The sequence below is a fragment of the Chenopodium quinoa genome, unplaced genomic scaffold (genome assembly GCF_001683475.1).
Source record: "Chenopodium quinoa cultivar QQ74 unplaced genomic scaffold, ASM168347v1, whole genome shotgun sequence".
In the NCBI taxonomy this organism is placed as follows: Eukaryota; Viridiplantae; Streptophyta; class Magnoliopsida; order Caryophyllales; family Amaranthaceae; genus Chenopodium; species Chenopodium quinoa.
Genome location: NW_018745684.1, coordinates 6,983,537 through 7,005,069, shown reverse-complemented (window position 1 = coordinate 7,005,069; position 21,533 = coordinate 6,983,537). Strand labels below are relative to the sequence as shown.

Below are 21,533 nucleotides of genomic sequence, written 5' to 3'. Positions count from 1 at the left end.
GAAATACTTTAAACGGGCTTATGCTAATTATATTGTGAGACGTTTTGAAGTAACTTTAACAACTTTTATGGCAACTCTAAGTTCTCTAAGGGTCAGTTAACTTTTAATTTGTAATTGTATTTAAATGTGTAGTTTCTAAATTTCTAATGAATACATGCTATTAAGGCTATATGATTAATTTAATACATTATAAATGTTTTAATTTAGTTTTAAGGGTAAAATATATGTTAGAAAAATGGTAAGTTGTGTAAATATATATAAGGGTACTCTTAAATACTTTTACGATAATTTTAACTCGTTTTAAAATATGTTAATAAACGTCAACCTTAATCAAGGTTTTTAATTTTTTATGACGGGACCATGCATACTCAAGAATTTGTGTAGAAAAAAATAAATAAAAAAAAAACCTTGATTAGCCTGGGTGTGAATGTGAGACAACGGTCGTATTCAAGAGATAATATCTCGATCTTAAGAAGAAAACGAGGCAAGTAGATCATAATAATCTTTGTCCATAAATGCTCTTTTTCAAGGCTTAATTTAACAATGTATGCATGACATACTATATACAATAATTTTAAAAAAACAAATAATACTAGTAGATAAACATTAATAATATGGAGTATCACCATAAAACTTGGGCAAAAAAAAAAAAAAAATAAATAAAATAAAAAAAGCCTGAAACATTATGAAAATTTTACATACAGTAGTCGTTTGAAATATGACTACCATAATGTTTTAATGATTATATAGTTCATAATTGACATATTTTTTCAAAATAATTAATTATATTACTTTATTAATAGTATTAAATATTATTATTAACATTTTTTGGATTTATCAAACTTTTAGTATCATTTATGTAATTTTTATTCATATTTCATAGTTTCTCAAAAAATATTTATTTTATGTTGGATTAAAATTTTCAAAATTTATATTAACATTGTAGGTGTTATAAGACTAATTTTGGCCATTTTATAACGTGAAAAAACGAGCCAGTCATATTATATATTATTAAAATAATATGGTAGTCATTTTTCAAATGACTGTCGTAAAACATCCGAAAAATTACCATTGAAATTAAAATTTCACAATTAATAATTATAATGCAATTTCAATTACATTCTTGGAAATCAACATACAAATTAAGCATGCATCAAAACAACACAACACCTTTATACAAATATGATAATAACATACACTCAAGCTTAAAGAGTTGGAGGCATGTACTATCAACATTACATGCACTTCCAATACTCCACTGCCTTGAAATATCAATTAGTGGAACGTACACCCTTTCCCTCATACAAAAAAAATGGGGGAAGAATTAACGTAAAGAACTCGAAAATTTTCGAAATATAGTTCTACAAACACCCTTTAGGTTGAACTAATCCATAGCTTGATCCACCAGCAAAGGCACACATTGAGGAGGCTGGTTTGTTGTTGTTGTAGGTAAGCTTTATGTTCTCCAATCTTAGCCCTGTACAATGGTTTTTCGCGCTACAATCAAAATGTATAGCAACCGGAGAAGCTGATGATCCGTGTATATCTTGGTATGTTATGCTGTCGATTTTTACTCCTGAGACCTGTGAAAAAATAGACGAAGATTAGCTAACACTGCAAATTACAAGTATTAAAAAGTGCTTTTGTAAATATATATATTGATATATAGATATATATAATTCATAAAAGTCGAAAATTGTAAGGCTTGTTACCTTTCCTGGACAACCTTTGTTTCCAGGGCAATAATTTTGGTCAATAATAATGGGGTTTCGAGCATTGACCATAGTAATATGTTGGAACAATACATCCTTTACAAAGCCATTGCTAGGTCTTCCCCAAGACTTGACTCGGACACCGTTTTGAGTACCGGTAAATGTTGCCGTCTTCACTGTTATGTTTTGTACTCCGGGCTCATTCATCTCTTTGCCAAGACTTCCAATGCTGCACAATTAAATTTTTTTTTTTTTTTTTTGGTAAGCAAAATATAGGAAAAAATATCGTATTATCCACGTGTTTTAGGTTGTGTATTGACAATTATTCCAGGTGAAAATTGAGGATTATATACCTGATACCATGACCAGGTCCACACTTGATGTTCTCCATCCACATATTCGTGGTTCCGGCGCCAATTGAGATACAATCATCTCCGGTACCAATAGTAGTACTTCTTATTGTTACACCAGTCGATGATTGTACATGAATTCCATCGGTGTTAGGACTCGACCCGGAGGCTGAAACTTTCGTGCCTTGAACTTTCACATTCTGGCAACCAACAAATACAATGTGGTATAATTGGCTGTTTAGCGAGGTTAATCCTTTGATCGCAATATTTTTGGAGCTTGTGAACCCAATATTCTGCATGTACCATAGAAACAACAATAACGTTCAATAAGCTAACTCTAAAAAATAAAGTTATCTGCAAAATGAATAATCATAATTTACATTTACGACAAGTACATTATACACGTACTAATTATTTTCCTTGCGTACCATCATTCAGAAACGAAGGTAGTATTTACTCAAACAAACCAAATCAAAATCATGTGTTATATAATCTCTGAGATAATGAATGTTTTTACTATAGTTTAGACACAATCAATCACATGGAATTTCAGGTGTATTATGTTCGTTACTTTATCATTATTTTATGGGCTGTTAATTTGTTATGCTATTACAATTATAATAATGTCAATTACGTAATACTCCTATATGGTTTATGCTTGATTAACTCCGTGTTGCACCCCCGTGCAATCTGGATCAAGTCACATGTAAGCTACTCCCACTTAAACGGTTGTATTAAAACGTCTTAGTCTTAAAGGGGACATAATTATTAAGGAGTTGATAATAATTTTTGGAAATGACTTATATGACCACTTTTGAATTTAGTTAGATAAATTATTTTTTTTATAAAAATTGAGGTTATGTTTGCTTATGGGTAATCATCAAATTTAGCATAATTTTTTGTAGAAAATATTCATTGTTTAGCTACTTTCTTATTGAAGTCATGTAATTTATGGAACTAAAAGACCTTTGATTTTTTCATTTTATAAATGTACTAATTGAGACTTCATTGACCAATTTACATTTTTTTTTTTCTTCGTTAATTTGGTGACCAAATTCATGTAACGTGGAGTATGACTAGAAAGAATGACAATGTAATTAGATTTATATACACTCACCGTGAGTCCACTTGGGCACCCGCCTTTGCCGGCCACCTTACAAGCCCACAAACCATCACCTTGACCATCCAACACTCCACCGGAGATCGACACTCCGGTGACATATTGAAAAGCTAGCCAAGTACCCTTGTTGCCAAGAACTCGATAATTCGAGGGTGCAACAAGGGTGCCTTTAATATTAAAGTTAACACCCTTGTTCTTACATCTAGCTCCGTTGAAAGTAATGGCATTACTAATAAAAAACCGGCCCTGGGGCACGTGAATTGTGGGCCGCCCTGTGGATCCACAAGCGGCGGCCCATGCATCCACAAACGCCTTGGTAGAGTCCGTTTTCCCATCGGGTTTCGCCCCGAATGTGGCAACATTGTACAATGCGCCCCCTACTCCTTTGGCTGCAATAATAAGAGCACAATTTAGGAGAGAAAGTGTAAAGAAAAAAAATGTGAATGTTCTCCCCATTTTAAATTAGAACTTTCTAGAGGGAGAAAATTTATATTAGAGTTAGTATATGAGTTTGGGTGTGTTGAGGAACATTACATGCATTTAAAAGGGTATTTATAGGAATTTGAAGGTAGTTCAAATAACAACATAGAAATATTTTTATTTTATTTTTATTTCATTTGATTAAGATTTTTTTCTAAGGAGAGAGAATTTGAAGAGGTGAAATGACGAAAATAGCCTTGGTGGGAGTTGAAAAGTTAGTTAAAGGAAGATGAGAAGATGGTGGGAAAGAGTAGAGGATCATTACCGAATTACCGTTACATTTTGACGAAAAAGGCCATAACGTAAAGCGCCGTAAAGCAACCTTTCAGTTTTTTGGGTTATTGTGCTAATTAATTAATGTAACAAATTATCATTTTAAAATATATAATATGGGATGTACTAGTAGTCTAGTTGCTTGATCTAATTAGGAAGTTGGTTGAACCTGAGTTTGTTACTAAATTTCATTAGAGGGAAATAGAAATACTCCGTATTATTTTAAACACGAGTTTTGAATACAACCGTCTTACATTGATCAAATCACACATAAAGCTCGTTAATTGTTAGAGTTAGTATACTATTTATTTTGTTGATACTGCAAATTGCAATGCAACACTCTTCACTCGACCACTAAATACTTGGATATTAATGTTTTTACCTTAGTTTTGGATTGGAAAAATGTAAACTAATAATCCCACCTTTACTCCATCTTCCATAAACAATCCCACCTTTTGAAATTCCAGAAACAATCCCACCTTTGACGGGGGTCTTCCACTAACAATCCATAACCGGTTAAATTATTTTGGTAACCGGTTTTACTAGGTTATGAGACACGTGTCGACTTTTAGTTGGTTTATTCTATTTTTTATAATTAAAAAAAATTAAAAAAAAACAAAAAAAAAAAAAAAAAACAAAACCCCTAACCCCCGCCATTGTTATCGGGGCTAGCCCCACCCCCGCCCCTCCATATCACTGTCGCAGCCGCCTCCCTTCCTCGGCAACCCAACCTAGGCGTCCGACTTAATCTCAACTTCTCAATGATCTCTTCGTATCTTCTTCTTCTCCTTCACTAACTTGAGGAAGGTGGCTGGGGTCGAGTTTTCCAAGGCTAGGGTTTGGGTTTTCAAGGATGGGTCGGGTTTTTAGGGGCTGGGGATGGAGTTTTCAGGCTTCAAAGCCCAAAATCGACCCTTGATATTTCTTTTAAATTATTTTTGGGGTTAATTTAGGGGCTGAATTGTGGGTGTGAATTGATGTTGCAGCTATTGAATTGGAGGTCCGGCGGTTGTAAGTGGGCTGCATTGGTGGCGCGTTGATGCGGCGTTGTGAGGTGGGTTAGGCGGTGGTTTACCGGCTGTTGCAGAAGCTGGTTGCTTGTTGTGAGCTTCTGTTGCGAATTTGTTGTGAGAAAGGTGCGTGAGTCGTGGCTGGTGCGATGGCTGTTGGCTGCAGTAGTAGCGCGGCTGCTTTCGGTTGCCGCTGGTGGTGAAGTGGGAGAAGGGCAGCAGCATGTTGTTGGTGCTAGGTGAGGTGTCAATGTGGTGAGCAGGTAGGCTGGTATGGTGAGTGAAGGAGCTGCGTGGGTGGAATGGTGGTGGACTGGTGGTCCAAGGAGAAAGACTAAGAAAAAAAATTATTAACCGGTTTAACAGGTTATAGGTCAAAAGAATCATTAGTGGAAGATCCCTGTCAAAGGTGGGATTGTTTCTGAAATTTCAAAAGGTGGGATTATTTATGGAAGACGGGGTAAAGGTGGAATTATTAGTTTACAATTTTCCTTTTGGATTTTGTTTTCTGTATTATGTAAATTTCTTCTAGACATGAGGTTGGTAATTACTCCGTAGTAGGAATGGATGATGAAAAGATTACTTAAATATATTCTGGGGCAAGTGTGCTAACCAACAGCCTATTTGCCATTTGTTACGATTCACAAAATATTCTAGCTCACGCAACAACTAGGATCGTGATATATGTGGCTTGGTAAAAAGAACTTGGTAAGAAAACAGAGAATTAACCAATGTTTTTGGACCTAATTCCTAAATACTTCGTACTGTATTAATATAACTAGTTGTTCTTACTATATAATACGGAGTATTCCGTACTTTATTTTTTATCACAACATTTATGATTTTACGTTTGTCAATGTATATATTATAACTTAAATATCTTAAATTATGTTGTACCGTAGTAAAATTAGATGAAGTTGATATTATAAAAGTAAATTTTATGACTCATCTAACAAAATCACTATATTTTTTTCAATAAATAAATTATAAAAAACATTATTAAAGAAGTGTTCGTGAAGAGAAGTTTTTTGCGTGAGACCGGACTCACCGTGAGTCGATTATATCTGACATTAATAATCTAATATCTGACGTTAATAATCTAATAATTTGATACATTGATCTCAGTTATTCCTAATTTTCAATCACTTGTTTGCTCTAAACCAATGCGAAATGGCAGTCTCATGCTGTTGTGTTCAACATCGAAAAAGGATATAGAACTACGCTTAAGCTCTGCAAAATCTAACAGCTTCCACCAGCTTTGCTCCACAAGGACAGCACAATCTGCTAGCTTCCTCCTGGTGCAAAAGCTTTTATAGACTTTCTGCAACTTGACAGCAGCCTCATCTTTGGGACTACCAAAATTAGCAACCGGCGATTGAGGATATACATTATTCGATTTCAGCAGCTGGGTATCTAAACCCTCCTTTAAAGGAGAATTAGGAATAACTGAGATCAGCGTATCAGATTCTCTTTGTTTGAAGCTAAAAGAACCTTCAATAATCATTATTAATGTCAAATATTAGAATATTAATGTCATATATAGAATATAATTGTCAAATATTATATAATTATTATTGTAGATATTAGATTATTATTGTCACATATATTGAACTCACCGTGAGTCCGACTCACCCAATTTTTTCGGTTGGTGAATAGTATAAAATTTCAAACATTGTGCTTTAAAAAAATGTCATATATGCATACTTCTACCTAGCTAATTAACCACATGAGACAATTCGATCAGTTACTCAATAATCGAAAACAATGTATGTGCTAGGGGTAGGGATTTGGTGAAACACTGAAAGCCTTATTCTAAGATATTGTGATGCTAACAATGAAAGCATTTGCATTTCACAATGAGTATTAACATATACGCCATCAACGCACATCAATTAGTACGAACTTATACTCCATTAACGGCTTAACGCACATCAATTAGTACGGAGTATAAGTTAATAATCCGTTAACACACATTCCAATACATTGAACCTTAAATTAGGAAGACACTACGATTAGACAATTTAAAAAGCATGCCATATATATCCTAATTAATAGGTTAAGATAATACGTTATCTCTAATACTCAAACAACATTGCTAATTCGATGGAAACAATTAACAAAGCAAAGATTGGGCTGGATAATTAGGTTCATAAAACCTTGATGCATTTAATAATTGATCGTGAAAATGTCAGGGATCTTACTTGTTTAATCATGTAATCACGTTGCCTTGTTCTACGCCAAATTCATTATATTCTAGAGATAAGCCTACCATGTGATTTTTGTTGACCCTCCCTAATTATATTATATATTCATGCAGCTTATTATAACAATATAACATAAAGTTTTTTGTAAGGTTATTTCATTATTATTGTGCTAATTATGTGTCAACTTTTTAGTGCAACAGTTGATTCGTAAATCTATTTTAAAATTTCAATTTTAAGTTTTTTTTTTAAAAATAATTTTTTGATGAATTAATAATCAAAACCTGTCCTTCATGATTACAATTTACAAAGATGAAGAGGATTGAAGGCATACCATTGGCGGCTTAGTTTAGTATATGGTCAAAAGGAAATGACAAAGCTAAGCCTTAATAGAATGTGGAAACCATAGTTGTTACTACATGTAGGAATCTCGGGTAGAGGTGATAAAATATTCATGTCGGGACTTAGCATCAAATTTCATGTCCAAACTCGTAAGAAAGTGGTGGTGGATTTTTCAGGCTAGAATTGGGTTTTTAACTGAAAAATAAGAGGTTTTTGGCTTGCCCAATCAAGCCCTATTTTTGGATTGGATCGGGCCAGATTAGCGAAACGGGCCAAAATTGATCATCTCTTATCTCGAGGAATGATACTTGCTATAAGATCGGATCATATCTTGTCAATATTGGATCAAACTATCAAAGCTGATAAAATTGTTCAATTTGAGTTTTTTGGGGTCATTTTGGTTCTTAAGGAAATAATTTGAGCTAAAAATTTAGAAAAAATTACTCCCTTGATCCCTTCGTCCCTTAATTAGATGTCTATTTCTCTTTATTATGTGAGTAATAAATACTAAAAATAGACATCTAATAAAAGGATGGAGGGAGTAAGAGAAATACCTCAGTTTGTTTGCTATGAAATGACAATTTCGATTTCATACTTTCCGTCATTTACTATTCCGTAATTGGTATTGAATTAAAATGAGAATTTAAGATATTCCTAAAAAAAAAAAAAATTATATGAAAATTTAAGAAAGAAAAAAAGCAAAAATCTTGAGGATAGTGACAGAATATTAATTTACTCCATGATTATCTCTCATACAGTTCCTTAGTTTCAAAATAATACTCCCTCCATTTCACATAGATAGTCTCATTTTAACTTTGCTCGGTCTCTAAATACACTTTAACCATTAATATCTTAATTATACTCCTTCCATTTCATATTTATTCTACGTACACATGTAGACGAATCCAACAATATCTCATATAAATATTTTTATGGATAATGCTATATGTAGCCCTAAAGGCTAAGAATAAGCATTTAATACCTTTTCTAATTTGATATTAATGTAGGAATACATGACAAAATTACACACAAAACAGTATAATTAATGTTATATTTTCGCTTGTTTTTTCCATATTTAACTCCTTACGTGTAGCTATAAGCTAAGGGTTGTGTACAACATATTTCATCTTATTAAGTATTAACGTTAGTTTTTGGTCAAATTTTAAAAATTTGACTATAAATAGTCAAAATGGGATTTTCTTTGTAATTAAAGTAAATGTAAACATTCTAGCCTAGAATTACGCCATCCACTATTGTATATAAGAAAGATTGTACACTGAATTTGATTCAAGAAATATATATATATCTAATTTCAGATAGGCCAGGACTCCAATATCATGGACAAGCATTAGTCAATTTTTATAAAATTCTACTCGTAAAGTCGTAATAATGTTTGTTGTACACCACACAATCAACACTATTTTGTGTTTCCATTCATTTGTTCACACGATTTCGGCTTCATTCCTTTTTCTTAATGACTTTTTAACAATAATAGATGTACACTTACACATTATAAATTGAGAAGGACCTAAGAAAGCCATGGATTCAAAGTGTGAATGTAACCATAAACCAATACCAAAATTTATGGAGGAACATGATGAATTTGTTTATGATTCTATTTTCATTTAATTATTTGATAATAGAGAAAATATATTACTTTGAGAGTTGGAATGGTCAAGTAATTCACTTATTATAATCTAATACAGTAATAATTAAGGCTTAATATTATATTATCAAAATTACTAGCAAAGTCGCACAAGCTGCCCGTACATAAGGATACTACATTCCCTTGTTTCTTTCATTCATTACGGAACTCACATGGGATTTAATGATAATGTTATTCTCAATTATTGGTTAATTAATCTCTAAGTCTTCCAATGATTACCATCTCACATGATCAAGCATTTCTAATCATCTTTTCCGATTACTAAGCAAAAGATTTGAAATAACTAATTACTAATCTAATCAATCGGTATTTCCTAGAAATATTTTCCCTTCGTGATCCAATCCCTTAATTGAACAAGGAAGATGTGCGTCTGAACAAAACTTTTGTCTAACTAAGCTAGTGGATAATCAACCTCCAAGAGATACACATAAATCAAAAATGGAATATGATTGAATATTACAAATTAAATTTCATCATCTATATTTCAGTGAGTAGATTATCCAATTGGTAACCATAGCATACCATGAGTTCCGAAGATGTACTATTTTAACTTATTTCATACGGAATATTTTTTATTTATTTTAAAATTTTGCTTTTTTAAAATCTTAAAATATCAACTCAAATATTTTAACCCATCAATTTAACTAGCAGATACTCATATTATTCCCCTCTCTCTTAAAAGTTAGCCTCAATTAGTGAATTTTAAAAGGGCTTTCATTGATTTACTGAGTGGAAAGCTCCAATTTTGTTATTTTTGTAGTTTCATAGGTTAAAATTTAATATTTTTTCTTGCTTTTGATAAAAACTTTTCTCCCATCATTATTAAAATGACTAATACACAACACACTATTTGTAAAACAAATCGTAGAACTACTTCTAGAAAGGAAGATTGTTATTGGTTGATGATCCAAGACATCAACATGAAGGACCTATCTCAAATCTCAACTTCTAACATCAAACATTAAGGATGTTGTGTCATTAAAATTCGACTCATTACCATATTATGGAAACTTTGTATATAACAATTAACAAACCATCTAATTGCCCTAATAGCCATAAAAGGGCTAAAAGCCAATTCAAAAGGTGAAATTTCTCTTTCACGGAAACATAATATAAAACCAAAACCCCATAACCAAAAATTACTGAAGCATTTATCTTTTTTAGATGACAAACACTTTGGTTGGATCACAAAGTAGAAGAGAGAAAGGAAGGGGACGGAGAGAAAGGTAGGGGAAAGGTGAGTTTCATTTATAACTAGTTTTTGCGCCCGCATGATGTCTTGAATTATAACTTGGAACTGATCATTAATATACGTTGTAATATGTGATTCAATTTTCTTGTAATTATATTTGTTGTTCATATTATCATTTGCTACATATTAATATTTTGTATTAAAAAATTGCATAAAAAATCACATAGCTTGGTGGTAAGACACTTAGGTCTAGAATTAGAGATTGTGTGTTCAAATCTTGTGGAGATTTTTTTTTTTTTTTTAATTTTTTTTTAAGTACATGACATGCAATGAAAACACAAATGGAAATAATAGCCCCGTGGCATAATGAGTGGGTGACGTGGCGTAGTGATGGGGTTTACGTGACATGTGGACATTCTTGGGAACGCCTTTTAATATATTAGTATAGATATTATTAAAACTCAAGGGATTAACATGTTGACGACATATGTCATTCTTATGTCATCATGAAATTTATGACACAGCGCCACATAAATGATGACATGACACCACACATTAATATTTGGATTAGATTTAAACCATTACGTCCCTTGGAATTCCAACTTTTCATTACCACTGTTATTATCAAGTAGTCAATTACCATGAATAAAATTCATATTTACTCTATTGTATTTGTTGTTTCTATTCCACAATTAATGTTACTTCATTACTTAATTAACATTCATAAGTTGTACTTTTTATTAAAAATTCTAAAGTTTTTAAGCATTTTTATTGTAAACAAATACTACTCCATCTCTCTTTCTTTCCCCAACTCATTTTACCATTTTTATTTTATTATTATTTAAACCTAAGTGATGGTTACAAGATATTATTTACACTCAATGTAATCTTTTCATTTCCATTCAAAAAAAAAAAAAAAGTTTATATTTTCACTTGGTATTTAAAAATATCGTTGCATCACCCGCGCTCCCAAACTAGTTTGTAATTACATATCACTCTCCCGTCAATTTTCTATGATTACGTTTGGTATTTAACGAGAATAATTGAGTATAATGAAAAATAATAGTTTTTTAAAAAAAAAAAAAAAAAAAAAAATACAAGTTCATATAAACTTGTAATGATTATCATGGGAGGAACCTGAGTTAAATAGAAGTACTCGTAGTAAAGTAAAACTGCTAGATCTATCAAAGTTATGAAGGTAATAGGGCTTAGGTCGACGGATAATAGAAACCACCTTCTTCCTCCATGAGCTACACCAACGCTCCCGCCACCACCACGGTTGACCTAATTTACACTATTTGGTTCGAAGAATATACTTTCCATTAGGGGTTGATATGATTCTATTTAACACTCTTTGTTACTAGGGTTTCGTTTTGTTCCGTCGTAAACCGGCCTAAAGGGCTTGAAGAAGGAAGAAGGTCGGCGGGATGATGGAGATCAGAGATGGTGGTAGTTGTGATTGGTTTTGGGTGGTTGAGGTAGCTGTGATGATGGTGGTGGTTGTGATGCTAGTGGCATCGTGTCGTGGTTGAGGTGGCTGTGAAGATTAGAGGTGAAGGTTTAAAATCGAACTAAACCGCAAACCAAATGGAATTAGTAATGCGGTTTTTTTTTTTTTTTTTTCTAATATGGTAATCGTAGCTTGTCTAGAAATAACTTCAGGTGATAGAGGATGTAATTTTGTCACGTCTAATTTGCTCAAGTCTTGCTCCATCAAGCCTTTGCGTGCCATCTTGATCGCGGTAGTATAAGCTTCCCTCCCTTCAAATTAATTATTGAGCAAATAAGTTGAGGCCTCAACTCTTAATCGCAAAACTAACAATGTTACAAGTTTATATAAGAGACTCAAACCACAAAAAAAAAAAAAAAAAAAAAAAAAAAAAAAAAAAAAAATATATATATATATATATATATATAAAAAAGAAAGAAAGAAAGGAAATTGGTCACTAATATTAAGATGATTATTGATTCGAAAAGGAAAGGGATTAACTAAAGAAAACATTGCCACGCCAAATTAAACATCATGTTAATAATTTTATCCACCAATACAAAGTATATGTTAACACAAAACTAATTAATCAGTCAAAATAATAAGATTCTAGGTAGGTTCCAATGCAAACATCAATAATAATACTAAATCCAATCCAAGATAAAGATATACGTACACACAAGATTAATCATGTAAACAACAATTTCACAGCATGAAGAATGATAAATAAATCCAAGTTATTATTGATGTTTGCAAGGTAATAATAACCTACACATACAAAACTCATAAACCTCTTAATCAGAAATAATAGAACACATAAGAAAACTGAAAACAGCGTATGAATTACAAGAACAAATAAAATGAATTAAAATATGAGAAATTAACCTTGAAAATCGGAGAGATCGGATGGTAGTCGCAAAATTTGGTTGTCACTACTGTCGTCGTTGCCGGTAGAAGTAGAATGCTGAGTGCCTGAGTGAGGGTGAGGAAACTATTTGGGTAGAGGTACAACACTAGGGTTAAATACTTATGCACCGTGCATGGCCAAATTATCCAATTAATTACTCACTTCCTTTGACCGACTAACATACGTCATACATATCACCTACGATATATGGATACTTCACCTAACAGTCGTGTCCGTATTGAAAATCAAAACTTATTGGAGTTGTGAGCCAGTGATAGTGTGATACATCTCAGACACACCTAAATATCGTGCCCGTTATTTTTTATTTATTTGGACACTTCGACATGGACAGTGTCCTATTATGATAGGATAGGTTTTACTTTTAACACATCACCTCATCTTTTCAAATTTTTTACTCTCCGTAAGATAAAATCTTATTCCATGTTTGCCGACCCCGGATTATTTCGAGACCAAGACTTTGCTGTTGTTTGAAAATTAAAGTAAGAGGCCAACGAAAAATTGGAGTGTCTTCCCATCTAAACATCAAGTGTGAACTTTTAATACTGTATTAAGATCTTGCTAATGTGATAGTATAAAAGTAAAGGGGAAAGACAGATAGTGTATTAGTAGGTAAAATTTGTGTCCATAGGCTACATTAATTCAATATGTAAAAGTTGAGTAAGTAGCTCTAAAAGATTGGTTTACCAATTCTATATGGAGTAGAACTGGCAAATGAGTCATTCGGGTCGGGTATGGGTCGGGATTTCGGGTCAGGTAATATTTGGGTCGGGTATGGGTTGAGTCGGGTCATTTTGGGTTTCGGGTCAGGTTAATTTCAGGTCGGACCATTTTTGGGTCAAGTATGTTTGAATCATATTCGAGTTGGGTCAAAACCAGGTCAAGTCATGTTCGGATTGTTCCATTTGTGGATCAAGATCAAATCAATAATTTTATATTTTGTTATTATTATAATAAGAACTATCAATCAGTTTATGAGCTTAGATACGGTTGAGGACGAACAATTTGAGTTATTTTAAATACCAGGCATTTTTAGTTCAATTATAAAATAATTTTAGTTCGGGATATTTCAGATGTTGGGTCTGTTCGGGTCAATTTTAGGTAACGGGTTTGTTCGGGTCAAAAACTTTGGGTCAATTTCGGGTCGGGTCAGTTTGGGTGCCGGGTCAGGATCAGATCAACTCTATTTTCGGATCGGGTATGGGTCTGGTTAGGTCAATTTCGGGTTTCAGGTCGATTTTTTGGGTCAATTTCGGATCATGGGTCGGGTCATCAGGTCTGGGTCAGGATTGCCAATTCTAAATTATGGAGTACAAGGCAAGCCAAGAAGAGAACATTGAAAAGGATACACCAAAAACTTGTATTGCTGAAGACCAGTGAATTTATAGTAACAATACAACTCCGTAATAAATAATAGTACAAGGCTGTTTTTGTGACATAATAGAAGAAAGCCTACAGACTAATCTTGTAGTGAACCAAAAAAATAGAAAGGACTAATTTTTTGGCAATTAAAACAAGATTTATTACCAAACAACAGAAGAACACCAGTAGAACAAAGCCACAAGAAGCAAAGAAAGGTCAGCTCAAACCAGGCTAAGATACAATAAGCTGCTTCTGGACAGCATTAGCACTATAAGCTACTGTATAGGCTATTCTACGAAAAACAGTAGCAGTGTCTTCATAATTGCTCTGGAAAATTTTCTTGTTTCGTTGCAAACCACACTTGATAAAAAGGCTAATTCAAGATGGTTAGAGCTTGATATGGAAATAATCCGGGTCAAAGTGGTGTAACCTCACATAACCATCTTCACCTCCACTGGCAAAGCTGCATAACACAACAGAAATACTTGAGAAAATCTTCCATGAACCCTTATGATAACTTCTTCCAAAGGAAAAAAACAAAGAAAAATTGATAAATAAAAAGCACTAAATATAGATGAAATCTAGCGGGATTATTTACCTTTTACCATCAGGATTGAACGCCAAGGCATTTATAGGCCCGAAATGCCCCTTAACACCTCCAATTTCTGCCGTTAGGATCTACAATCAAAATAATACAAATTAATAACGAAGGAAATTCTTAAATTCAGCAAGTTACAGTGAATATTGATTTTTTCTTTCCAACCAATACCATAAAGTAATTGCTAAATTTACTAGGCAAAAAAAACCTCTAAAATAGAAAAGTTAAGTATTTAAGTTTTTGGTTTGCAAAAAGCCTTGAGACATGTTTGCTACAAGTCTGCTGAGAGGCGTTAGATACCAGTTCAAAAGAAATATGATGCGAATTGCTAAATTTACTAGGCAAAAATAAGCTCTATAATAGAAAAGTTAGGTGTTTAAGGTGTTTGGTTTGCAAAAGCCTTGATACATGTTTGCTACAAGTCTACTAAGAGGTGATAGGTGATAGGTGATAGGTGCCAGTTCAAAAAAACATATGATGTGCAATGCTTAAGCTGATAACATACTCATATATCATGTAATCTTGATTGACTATGGAAAAATATGTAAAATAAAGCATATTTATACTACAGGCATGAGCATTGGGGAGATTACATGCTCTTTCTAAGACCAGTTATGCATTACGTGAAGGAATTGACATAAAAATGCAATAAATCTTTACAAAGAAGCAGTTTATACTATTTATGGACAGAATGCAATTCAAAGTATCAGTAAGCTGACAAGTCCTTTCAGTCCCATATTTACCCATTCATACTAATAGCAAAAGCAATAATTCATTCACATAAAATTATTTTTGTAATTTACCTTATCATAGAATTTTGCCTCAAACTTTCCTGCACGATGATCTGTAGTCGTCACATTTGATGCCTCCTGACCACCTCCAAGCACAACCTATAGAAAAAAACACAGTTCAAGCAATGTGAAGTAGTCTAACAGTAGGAGTACATGAGGAGATTACAGAATACACAGACAAACATAAAGCTCTGCTGCACCACATGCACAATTTAAAGGTATCCTTTATTATCATCATCACCCCAAATACCTCTTCTAAAAAGGTTCCAACCTCAAGCAGGATAATTAAAGTCAGATAAAAGCCGTCATAATCAGTATACCACTTCACAATAAATAATAATTGCACATAACTGAGTCACTTTTTCACAACAAAAACTAAATACATCAATCACATTATGTTATCCCACCCTTGATATCACACACAAATCTCTCACTAAACATGCTTCGTGATGACAGCTGACTGCTGTCTAACATTAAAAAAAAAAAAAAAAAAAAAAAATGAAGAGTAGAATAATTGGTTTGGGGATACAAGAAGAAAGAGACATAGATGTTGATCCAGTTGAGCTTAAAACGCATCAAACAGCCTATAGTGAAAAACATTCAAATACCAAATTTGTTACCCAAAGGAAGATTTCCTTGGGAAACTGGAGCAGCACAGATATAGAAACCACACAGCAAGTAAAACTAGCAACAACAAATTAAAAAAACTAAAAAATAAAATTAAAAATCAAGTAACATACGTGGTCCAGAAGGGGAGACATGGTAACAGCATTCACAGGTTGCTCTGTACCATAGGTTTTGATAAGAGTTAAAGTTCTTGTGTCCCAGAGCTGAAGAAAGAAAACAAACCACATTAGTACAAAAGGAACCATCAATCAACACTACTTATTCATTCAATAATCATGAGATATACAACCTTAGCTGATTTATCCAGCGAACCAGTGAGGAAATGCGACTTGTCTGCAGATAGACAAAGTGATGTTATTGGTTTTTTGTGACCATTTTCATGGTCCTTTGTTGACATTATCTCTTGGCCTGTCTGCAAATTGAAGCACTAAAAGTCAAACCACCAAACATGGCAAAAGCAGAAAAAAGAACCCCAAACATATGTAAAACATATAACAGGATTAAAAAGTGCACTGTTCTTTCATGAAATTCCAAGACCCAAGGCTATCTGTATACAAGTATATAACAACTATAACAAAATAAAATGATATAATTGGTACTGCTACTTACCACAGGATCCCATACACGAATGATAGCATCCTCACCACAGCTTATAATAGTCTTGTTCAGAGGCCCCCAAACAGCTCTATTAATTCTTCCATTTGGGCCCCTCATGACAAGAACAGGTTCATCACTCTCTGCAAATCAATATGAACAATGATGTCATCTTCAGGAGCAGATTTCGAGAATTAAAGTGAGGGGATTAAAGTGTATGATTATACGCACACAAATAAGATATAGATAGAGAAGCAAAAACCAAAAGCCTACAAAATAAGAGAAGGTGTGGGGTGGGCTAAGCCTAATTAATGAATTCCTCACATGATATGAGAAGTAATGTTCACTGAAAAACAGAGCCTGCGTGTTGCTTATTAAAAAAAAAGGTGGGGGTGACAAGAGCCCAAAAGGCTAAGCTGAATTTATGGCTGCCTCTCACATTCTCTAAATAGTAAGCAAACATGATCATCTGAAATGGGAACAGGATGCTTCTTTTGAAACAAGCAGCATTGTACAATGTGAGGCCACAAGCTATCCTATATCAACCTTTTGATAGTGAAGAAAACAAATGTGACCTACATGCAAAAGACATCGCTAAATGTGTGACAAAATACAACGATTCCTTAGTGTATTCCAGCCAAGGAATAGCAAGTGGAGAAATAAAATCAAACATAAAATTGCAGAACAACAATCTCGCATGCCAGCAAGAAAAAAAGAGCATGAAATTTGTGCATCGTCTCATATCCAAGTTTAATTAGGCATATCAGGATGATATATTGTAACTTCTAAATTCTTTCAAGTATCAGTAGTCACATATATTACAGATTGACAGTTGCATTTATCCTTAGTGAATTTGAGACCGCACAAATTAGGGCAAAAAACTTAGTGACAACTGAAGGACTGCAAAACATTTGGGGGCTTGTTTGTACATTAGTTCCGAGAATTCAGCTTGACAAGTTGAGCTAATCTAGTTATTAAGAAAATCAAAGTACCATTCAACGTGAAGATAATTCTGTTCAGCTGAAAAAAAGTATCCCAAGCCTCTTAAATAAAAAAATGTAAATCAAAAAAAGAATTACATGCTTGCTAAAAGTAGATAATGCCCCCAAAGCATCATCTGCCAAGATTACATATCTCATAAACAAAAGACGCCTACAGCCTATTAAGACCCTTAAGAATAGTAGTTGTTACTAGCAATTAGATGTATTAAATGCAAAAGTAGATCAACAGGTCAAAAATTAGTGTGGGGTAAAATTAGCTTCCTGATTGTTAGGAATAAACAAAAAAGAAAAAAGAAATGAAACACTAATTTCTACCTCTAAAACCAGCATCTACCAATTCAAAGCTTTAAAGCTACAAATTCTAACTATTCCAAAGCACTGTTTGTAGAAGGTACCTCCAACTCTACAATACCAGCCCCTAAAACTTGAAAATCTACAAATAAAATTGCTTCCAAACACAACCTTAGTTTCTTTCTTTCCAAAGAAGGGTGGAATGGGTTCAGAGTTTCAGACAAACAGTATACTACCTCCGTTTATTATTAGTTGACACGTTTTGACTTTAGCACTATTAACACACTTCCCTTTGACCGTGTTTTGTGCTTTATATGTAATGAAAAATATAGTCATGTGGGATCTTATTAGATTCGTCACGATATATATTTTCAAAATATCAAACTTTTTATAATTTTTGCTTATTAGTAATTAAAGATATTAACGGTTTAATTTGTGCATTGGCAAACGTGACTAAAGAAACGTGTCAACTAAAAAGAAACGGAGGAAATACAAAAGAAAGCTTGTGAGTGAAATAAATGGTAGTTAAAAATAAACACACCAACGAACATTGCTAAGCCAGAAATGATGGCCAAGAAGTCCAGAAAATCAAAAACATAAAGACAGACTTACGTTCATCATCGTCTTCTGCAATGCGATATACATGAATTGCAGATGTCTTCTCCATGAAAGGGTCAGTAGTGATAACGACTAGTTTCTCACCAATTGAAAAGTCCACAGACCTTGCAGGAGAGTCAAACTTGAAAGTATGCAATTCCTCTCCCCTTTTGACATCCCAGAGCTTTACAGTCTGATCTGCACTTCCAGTAATTAGGCGAGAAGAATCCCCTGAAAGAAGAGAAATCATCAGTTTAGGGCACAAATTCACAACTTTAAACAAGTGTAGGTACTTTAGATATATTCATAATGAAATTAAACCCACATTTTATGATAGCTCTTTAAGGAAAGATTTAGGATCATTGCAAGTTTGCTCAACATTCAGTAAACAGCCCCAAGTTTCAGTTATACCAAGACAATATGAAGTTTGACAATAACCTTAAAAGGTTATCTATAATAATGCCATATCTATTAAACAGAATTATTATAAGGTTTAAATGAAAAATTCCCTATACTATCCACTCCATCTTCCTCCTTCCAACTCAGCAATTAACCACCATTAAAGAAATCACAAACCAACCCCCCCCCCCTTTCCTTATTTATAAAAACACTTCATCCCCTATCTTCATCCTCTTTTCCGCATGGAACCCTATCTCTGCACTATGATTTGCCCTTCCTTATTTTAACTTTAAGGTTTGCATAACTACAGTCCTAACAACCCCGCCCCCCCCCCCCCCAAATAGCTCGTAAACTTTTTCTCAAATGTTCATCCATAATACTTATCTCAGAACAAATACAACTTCAAAGAAACTAAAGTGACCAGGGTTAAACCAAACTTGAGAGAATTCAGAATTAACAACAAATTAAATTTATCCAGCACCAAACTTGCAATAACGCAGTGAATAAAACAAGTTTCAATTGCGAGACATGTGTTAAATGCAGAACACCTCTCTATACCACTTTAAAAAAGAAAAAATCAGAACCTTCCTCAAATCCTCCATATACCACTTATCTTCCTTCATCCTCTCTGGACTCTCCTCTTATTCCTTTAATTAATGGATAAGCAAACATCACCATCAACCATATCCTTCTTTAAACTTCCATGGAGTAGTAACAAACTAAAAGTTACCTACATAACAATCATCCAAATCACCCCAATACCAACTTCATAACGAAAGTTACGAAACTATCAGTATGCTAGAAAAATTCGATCTTTATATCTTAATCGCCAAAAAAGCAGCTGCTTTCACTACACACAAAATATCAATAATCAACATAACCAGGATAGCTATGACCTTAGTTTTATATAGACAGCATCAACATACCCTAAGTATTATTAAACCAAAAAAAAACCAATACAATTTAATCAAACAAACACTAAATTGAGCTCAAATTTAAAGTAATTTAGACAAAAAAAGGTATAGAGTAATACACGAGATGTCACAGGACCAGACCGCGCCATTGTGTCCCTTATAGGTTCCAAGGCGTTCTCCATTGTCGGCGAACCATACCGTAGGATTATGGTCCTTTGCGCATGAGAAGAGAAGGTCGCCGTCTCGATTGTACTTCAAAAATGTTAGAGGCCTTTCATGGCCCTTCATCAAAATCGGCCTCATAGTTTAACCTAAAAAATTAACAAATTAGCAAACAAATTAGGTTCAATGTTATCAAATTACGCAACAAAAATTATAATTGGTATAAAATTCTTCTCGCTTATGAATATCAACGTAAATTGCGTAAAGTAGCAAATTGGATTGTTATACTATATCATAAATTGAGAAATTACAAACAAATAGTTGAAAAATCTACCTTAGAAGAACCCTAGATTGACTAAACTGACAATTAAATCAACAATAGTGTAAACTAAACCCTAGATTGAACCCTAGATTGTGAAATTGATATGATGATTACTAAAAGAAACAATAATTTACCTCAGAAGATGCTGAGAACAAGTAGATTGTAATGGAGAACGTCAAGTGCGTATTTGCGAGGTTGAGTGCGCTTCAATGGAGAACTGAGAGTCTGGGAGAGAGGGGAGATCCGTTATTAAAAGCCCTAACCTGCCCCAGTTATAAATGGGTCAGATCCGTCCAATAAATAAATGGGCTGGGTCTTAATCCATCACCCAAGCGGGCTGGGCTTTATAACAAACGAAAATTAAACCTTCATCCTCCAATCAAACTTGAATTCCTGACCCGATTTGACCTAACAAGACTTGCTGAAAGAGAACCCGAATCCGAATGAACCGATCCAAATGATCCGAAATTGACCCGATTTAACCTAATTTAACATGAAATGACTTGAAATTTAACATGAACCCGACTTGTTGACCCAAATTGATGGGCTTAGGCCCATGTGATAGGAGAGATAGAGAAATTTTATTAACTAAAAGGGAAAGTAATGCTTCTAAATTGAAACTATAGAAAGTGATGAATATAAAATAAACAAAGAAAATATAAGAGCATCTCTAATGGTATACAAAAAGGACCTGCTTGTAAATTAAAAATACAAAAAAAATGAAAAATTCTACATGGTGGCCTCTAGGATTCAACTTTTCTACGTGGAAAACAAACATTTTTCCAACTCTCTTTAGTGGCACTCATATTCTGATTAATTAAGCATAGTGCCATTTTAAGGTTTTATGGCTAACCTTTATAATTAAAATGGTTAACGTTAAATTTTTTTATTAAAAAATTATTTTATAAACAATAAATTTTTTTTTTAAAAAAAAAAAAACCCAATCACCAACCCAGCCACCACCACCTCTCTGAAACCCTAACCCCACAACCCAGCCGTCGGCAAGTCGACCAGCATAATCCCACCCCTTTCCTTTTCCGATTCAACCCCTCTCCCTTTCCCCTAACCGGAATGAACCCCCTCCCCTTCCTCCACCGCGCGCGAACCGGCGACCT

The 21,533-nt window shown here is 33.6% G+C and overlaps 3 protein-coding genes across 3 annotated transcripts; all 3 read right to left on the bottom strand.

Annotated features, from left to right (window-relative positions):
• Positions 1 to 1,098: 1,098 nt before the first annotated feature.
• On the bottom strand, positions 1,099 to 4,750 carry LOC110718096 (polygalacturonase-like). Its single transcript, XM_021896897.1, has 4 exons — positions 3,180 to 4,750; positions 2,066 to 2,355; positions 1,713 to 1,941; positions 1,099 to 1,583 (listed from the first exon to the last, which is right to left on the bottom strand). Exons 1-4 carry the CDS (start codon positions 3,636 to 3,638, stop codon positions 1,362 to 1,364), a joined length of 1,200 nt encoding a protein of 399 aa, XP_021752589.1. The 5' UTR covers positions 3,639 to 4,750; the 3' UTR covers positions 1,099 to 1,361.
• A 1,333-nt stretch (positions 4,751 to 6,083) lies between these two features.
• Positions 6,084 to 6,449, bottom strand: LOC110718011 (IQ domain-containing protein IQM2-like). The gene has a single exon (XM_021896813.1). It carries the CDS (start codon positions 6,447 to 6,449, stop codon positions 6,084 to 6,086), a length of 366 nt encoding a protein of 121 aa, XP_021752505.1.
• A 7,647-nt stretch (positions 6,450 to 14,096) lies between these two features.
• LOC110717478 (eukaryotic translation initiation factor 3 subunit I-like) lies at positions 14,097 to 20,684 on the bottom strand. The gene is made up of 9 exons (XM_021896191.1): positions 20,553 to 20,684; positions 20,054 to 20,245; positions 18,637 to 18,852; positions 16,748 to 16,875; positions 16,428 to 16,550; positions 16,252 to 16,341; positions 15,524 to 15,610; positions 14,721 to 14,800; positions 14,097 to 14,585 (listed from the first exon to the last, which is right to left on the bottom strand). The coding sequence occupies exons 2-9, from the start codon at positions 20,235 to 20,237 to the stop codon at positions 14,510 to 14,512; spliced, it is 984 nt and encodes a 327-aa protein (XP_021751883.1). The 5' UTR covers positions 20,238 to 20,245; positions 20,553 to 20,684; the 3' UTR covers positions 14,097 to 14,509.
• Positions 20,685 to 21,533: the final 849 nt, after the last annotated feature.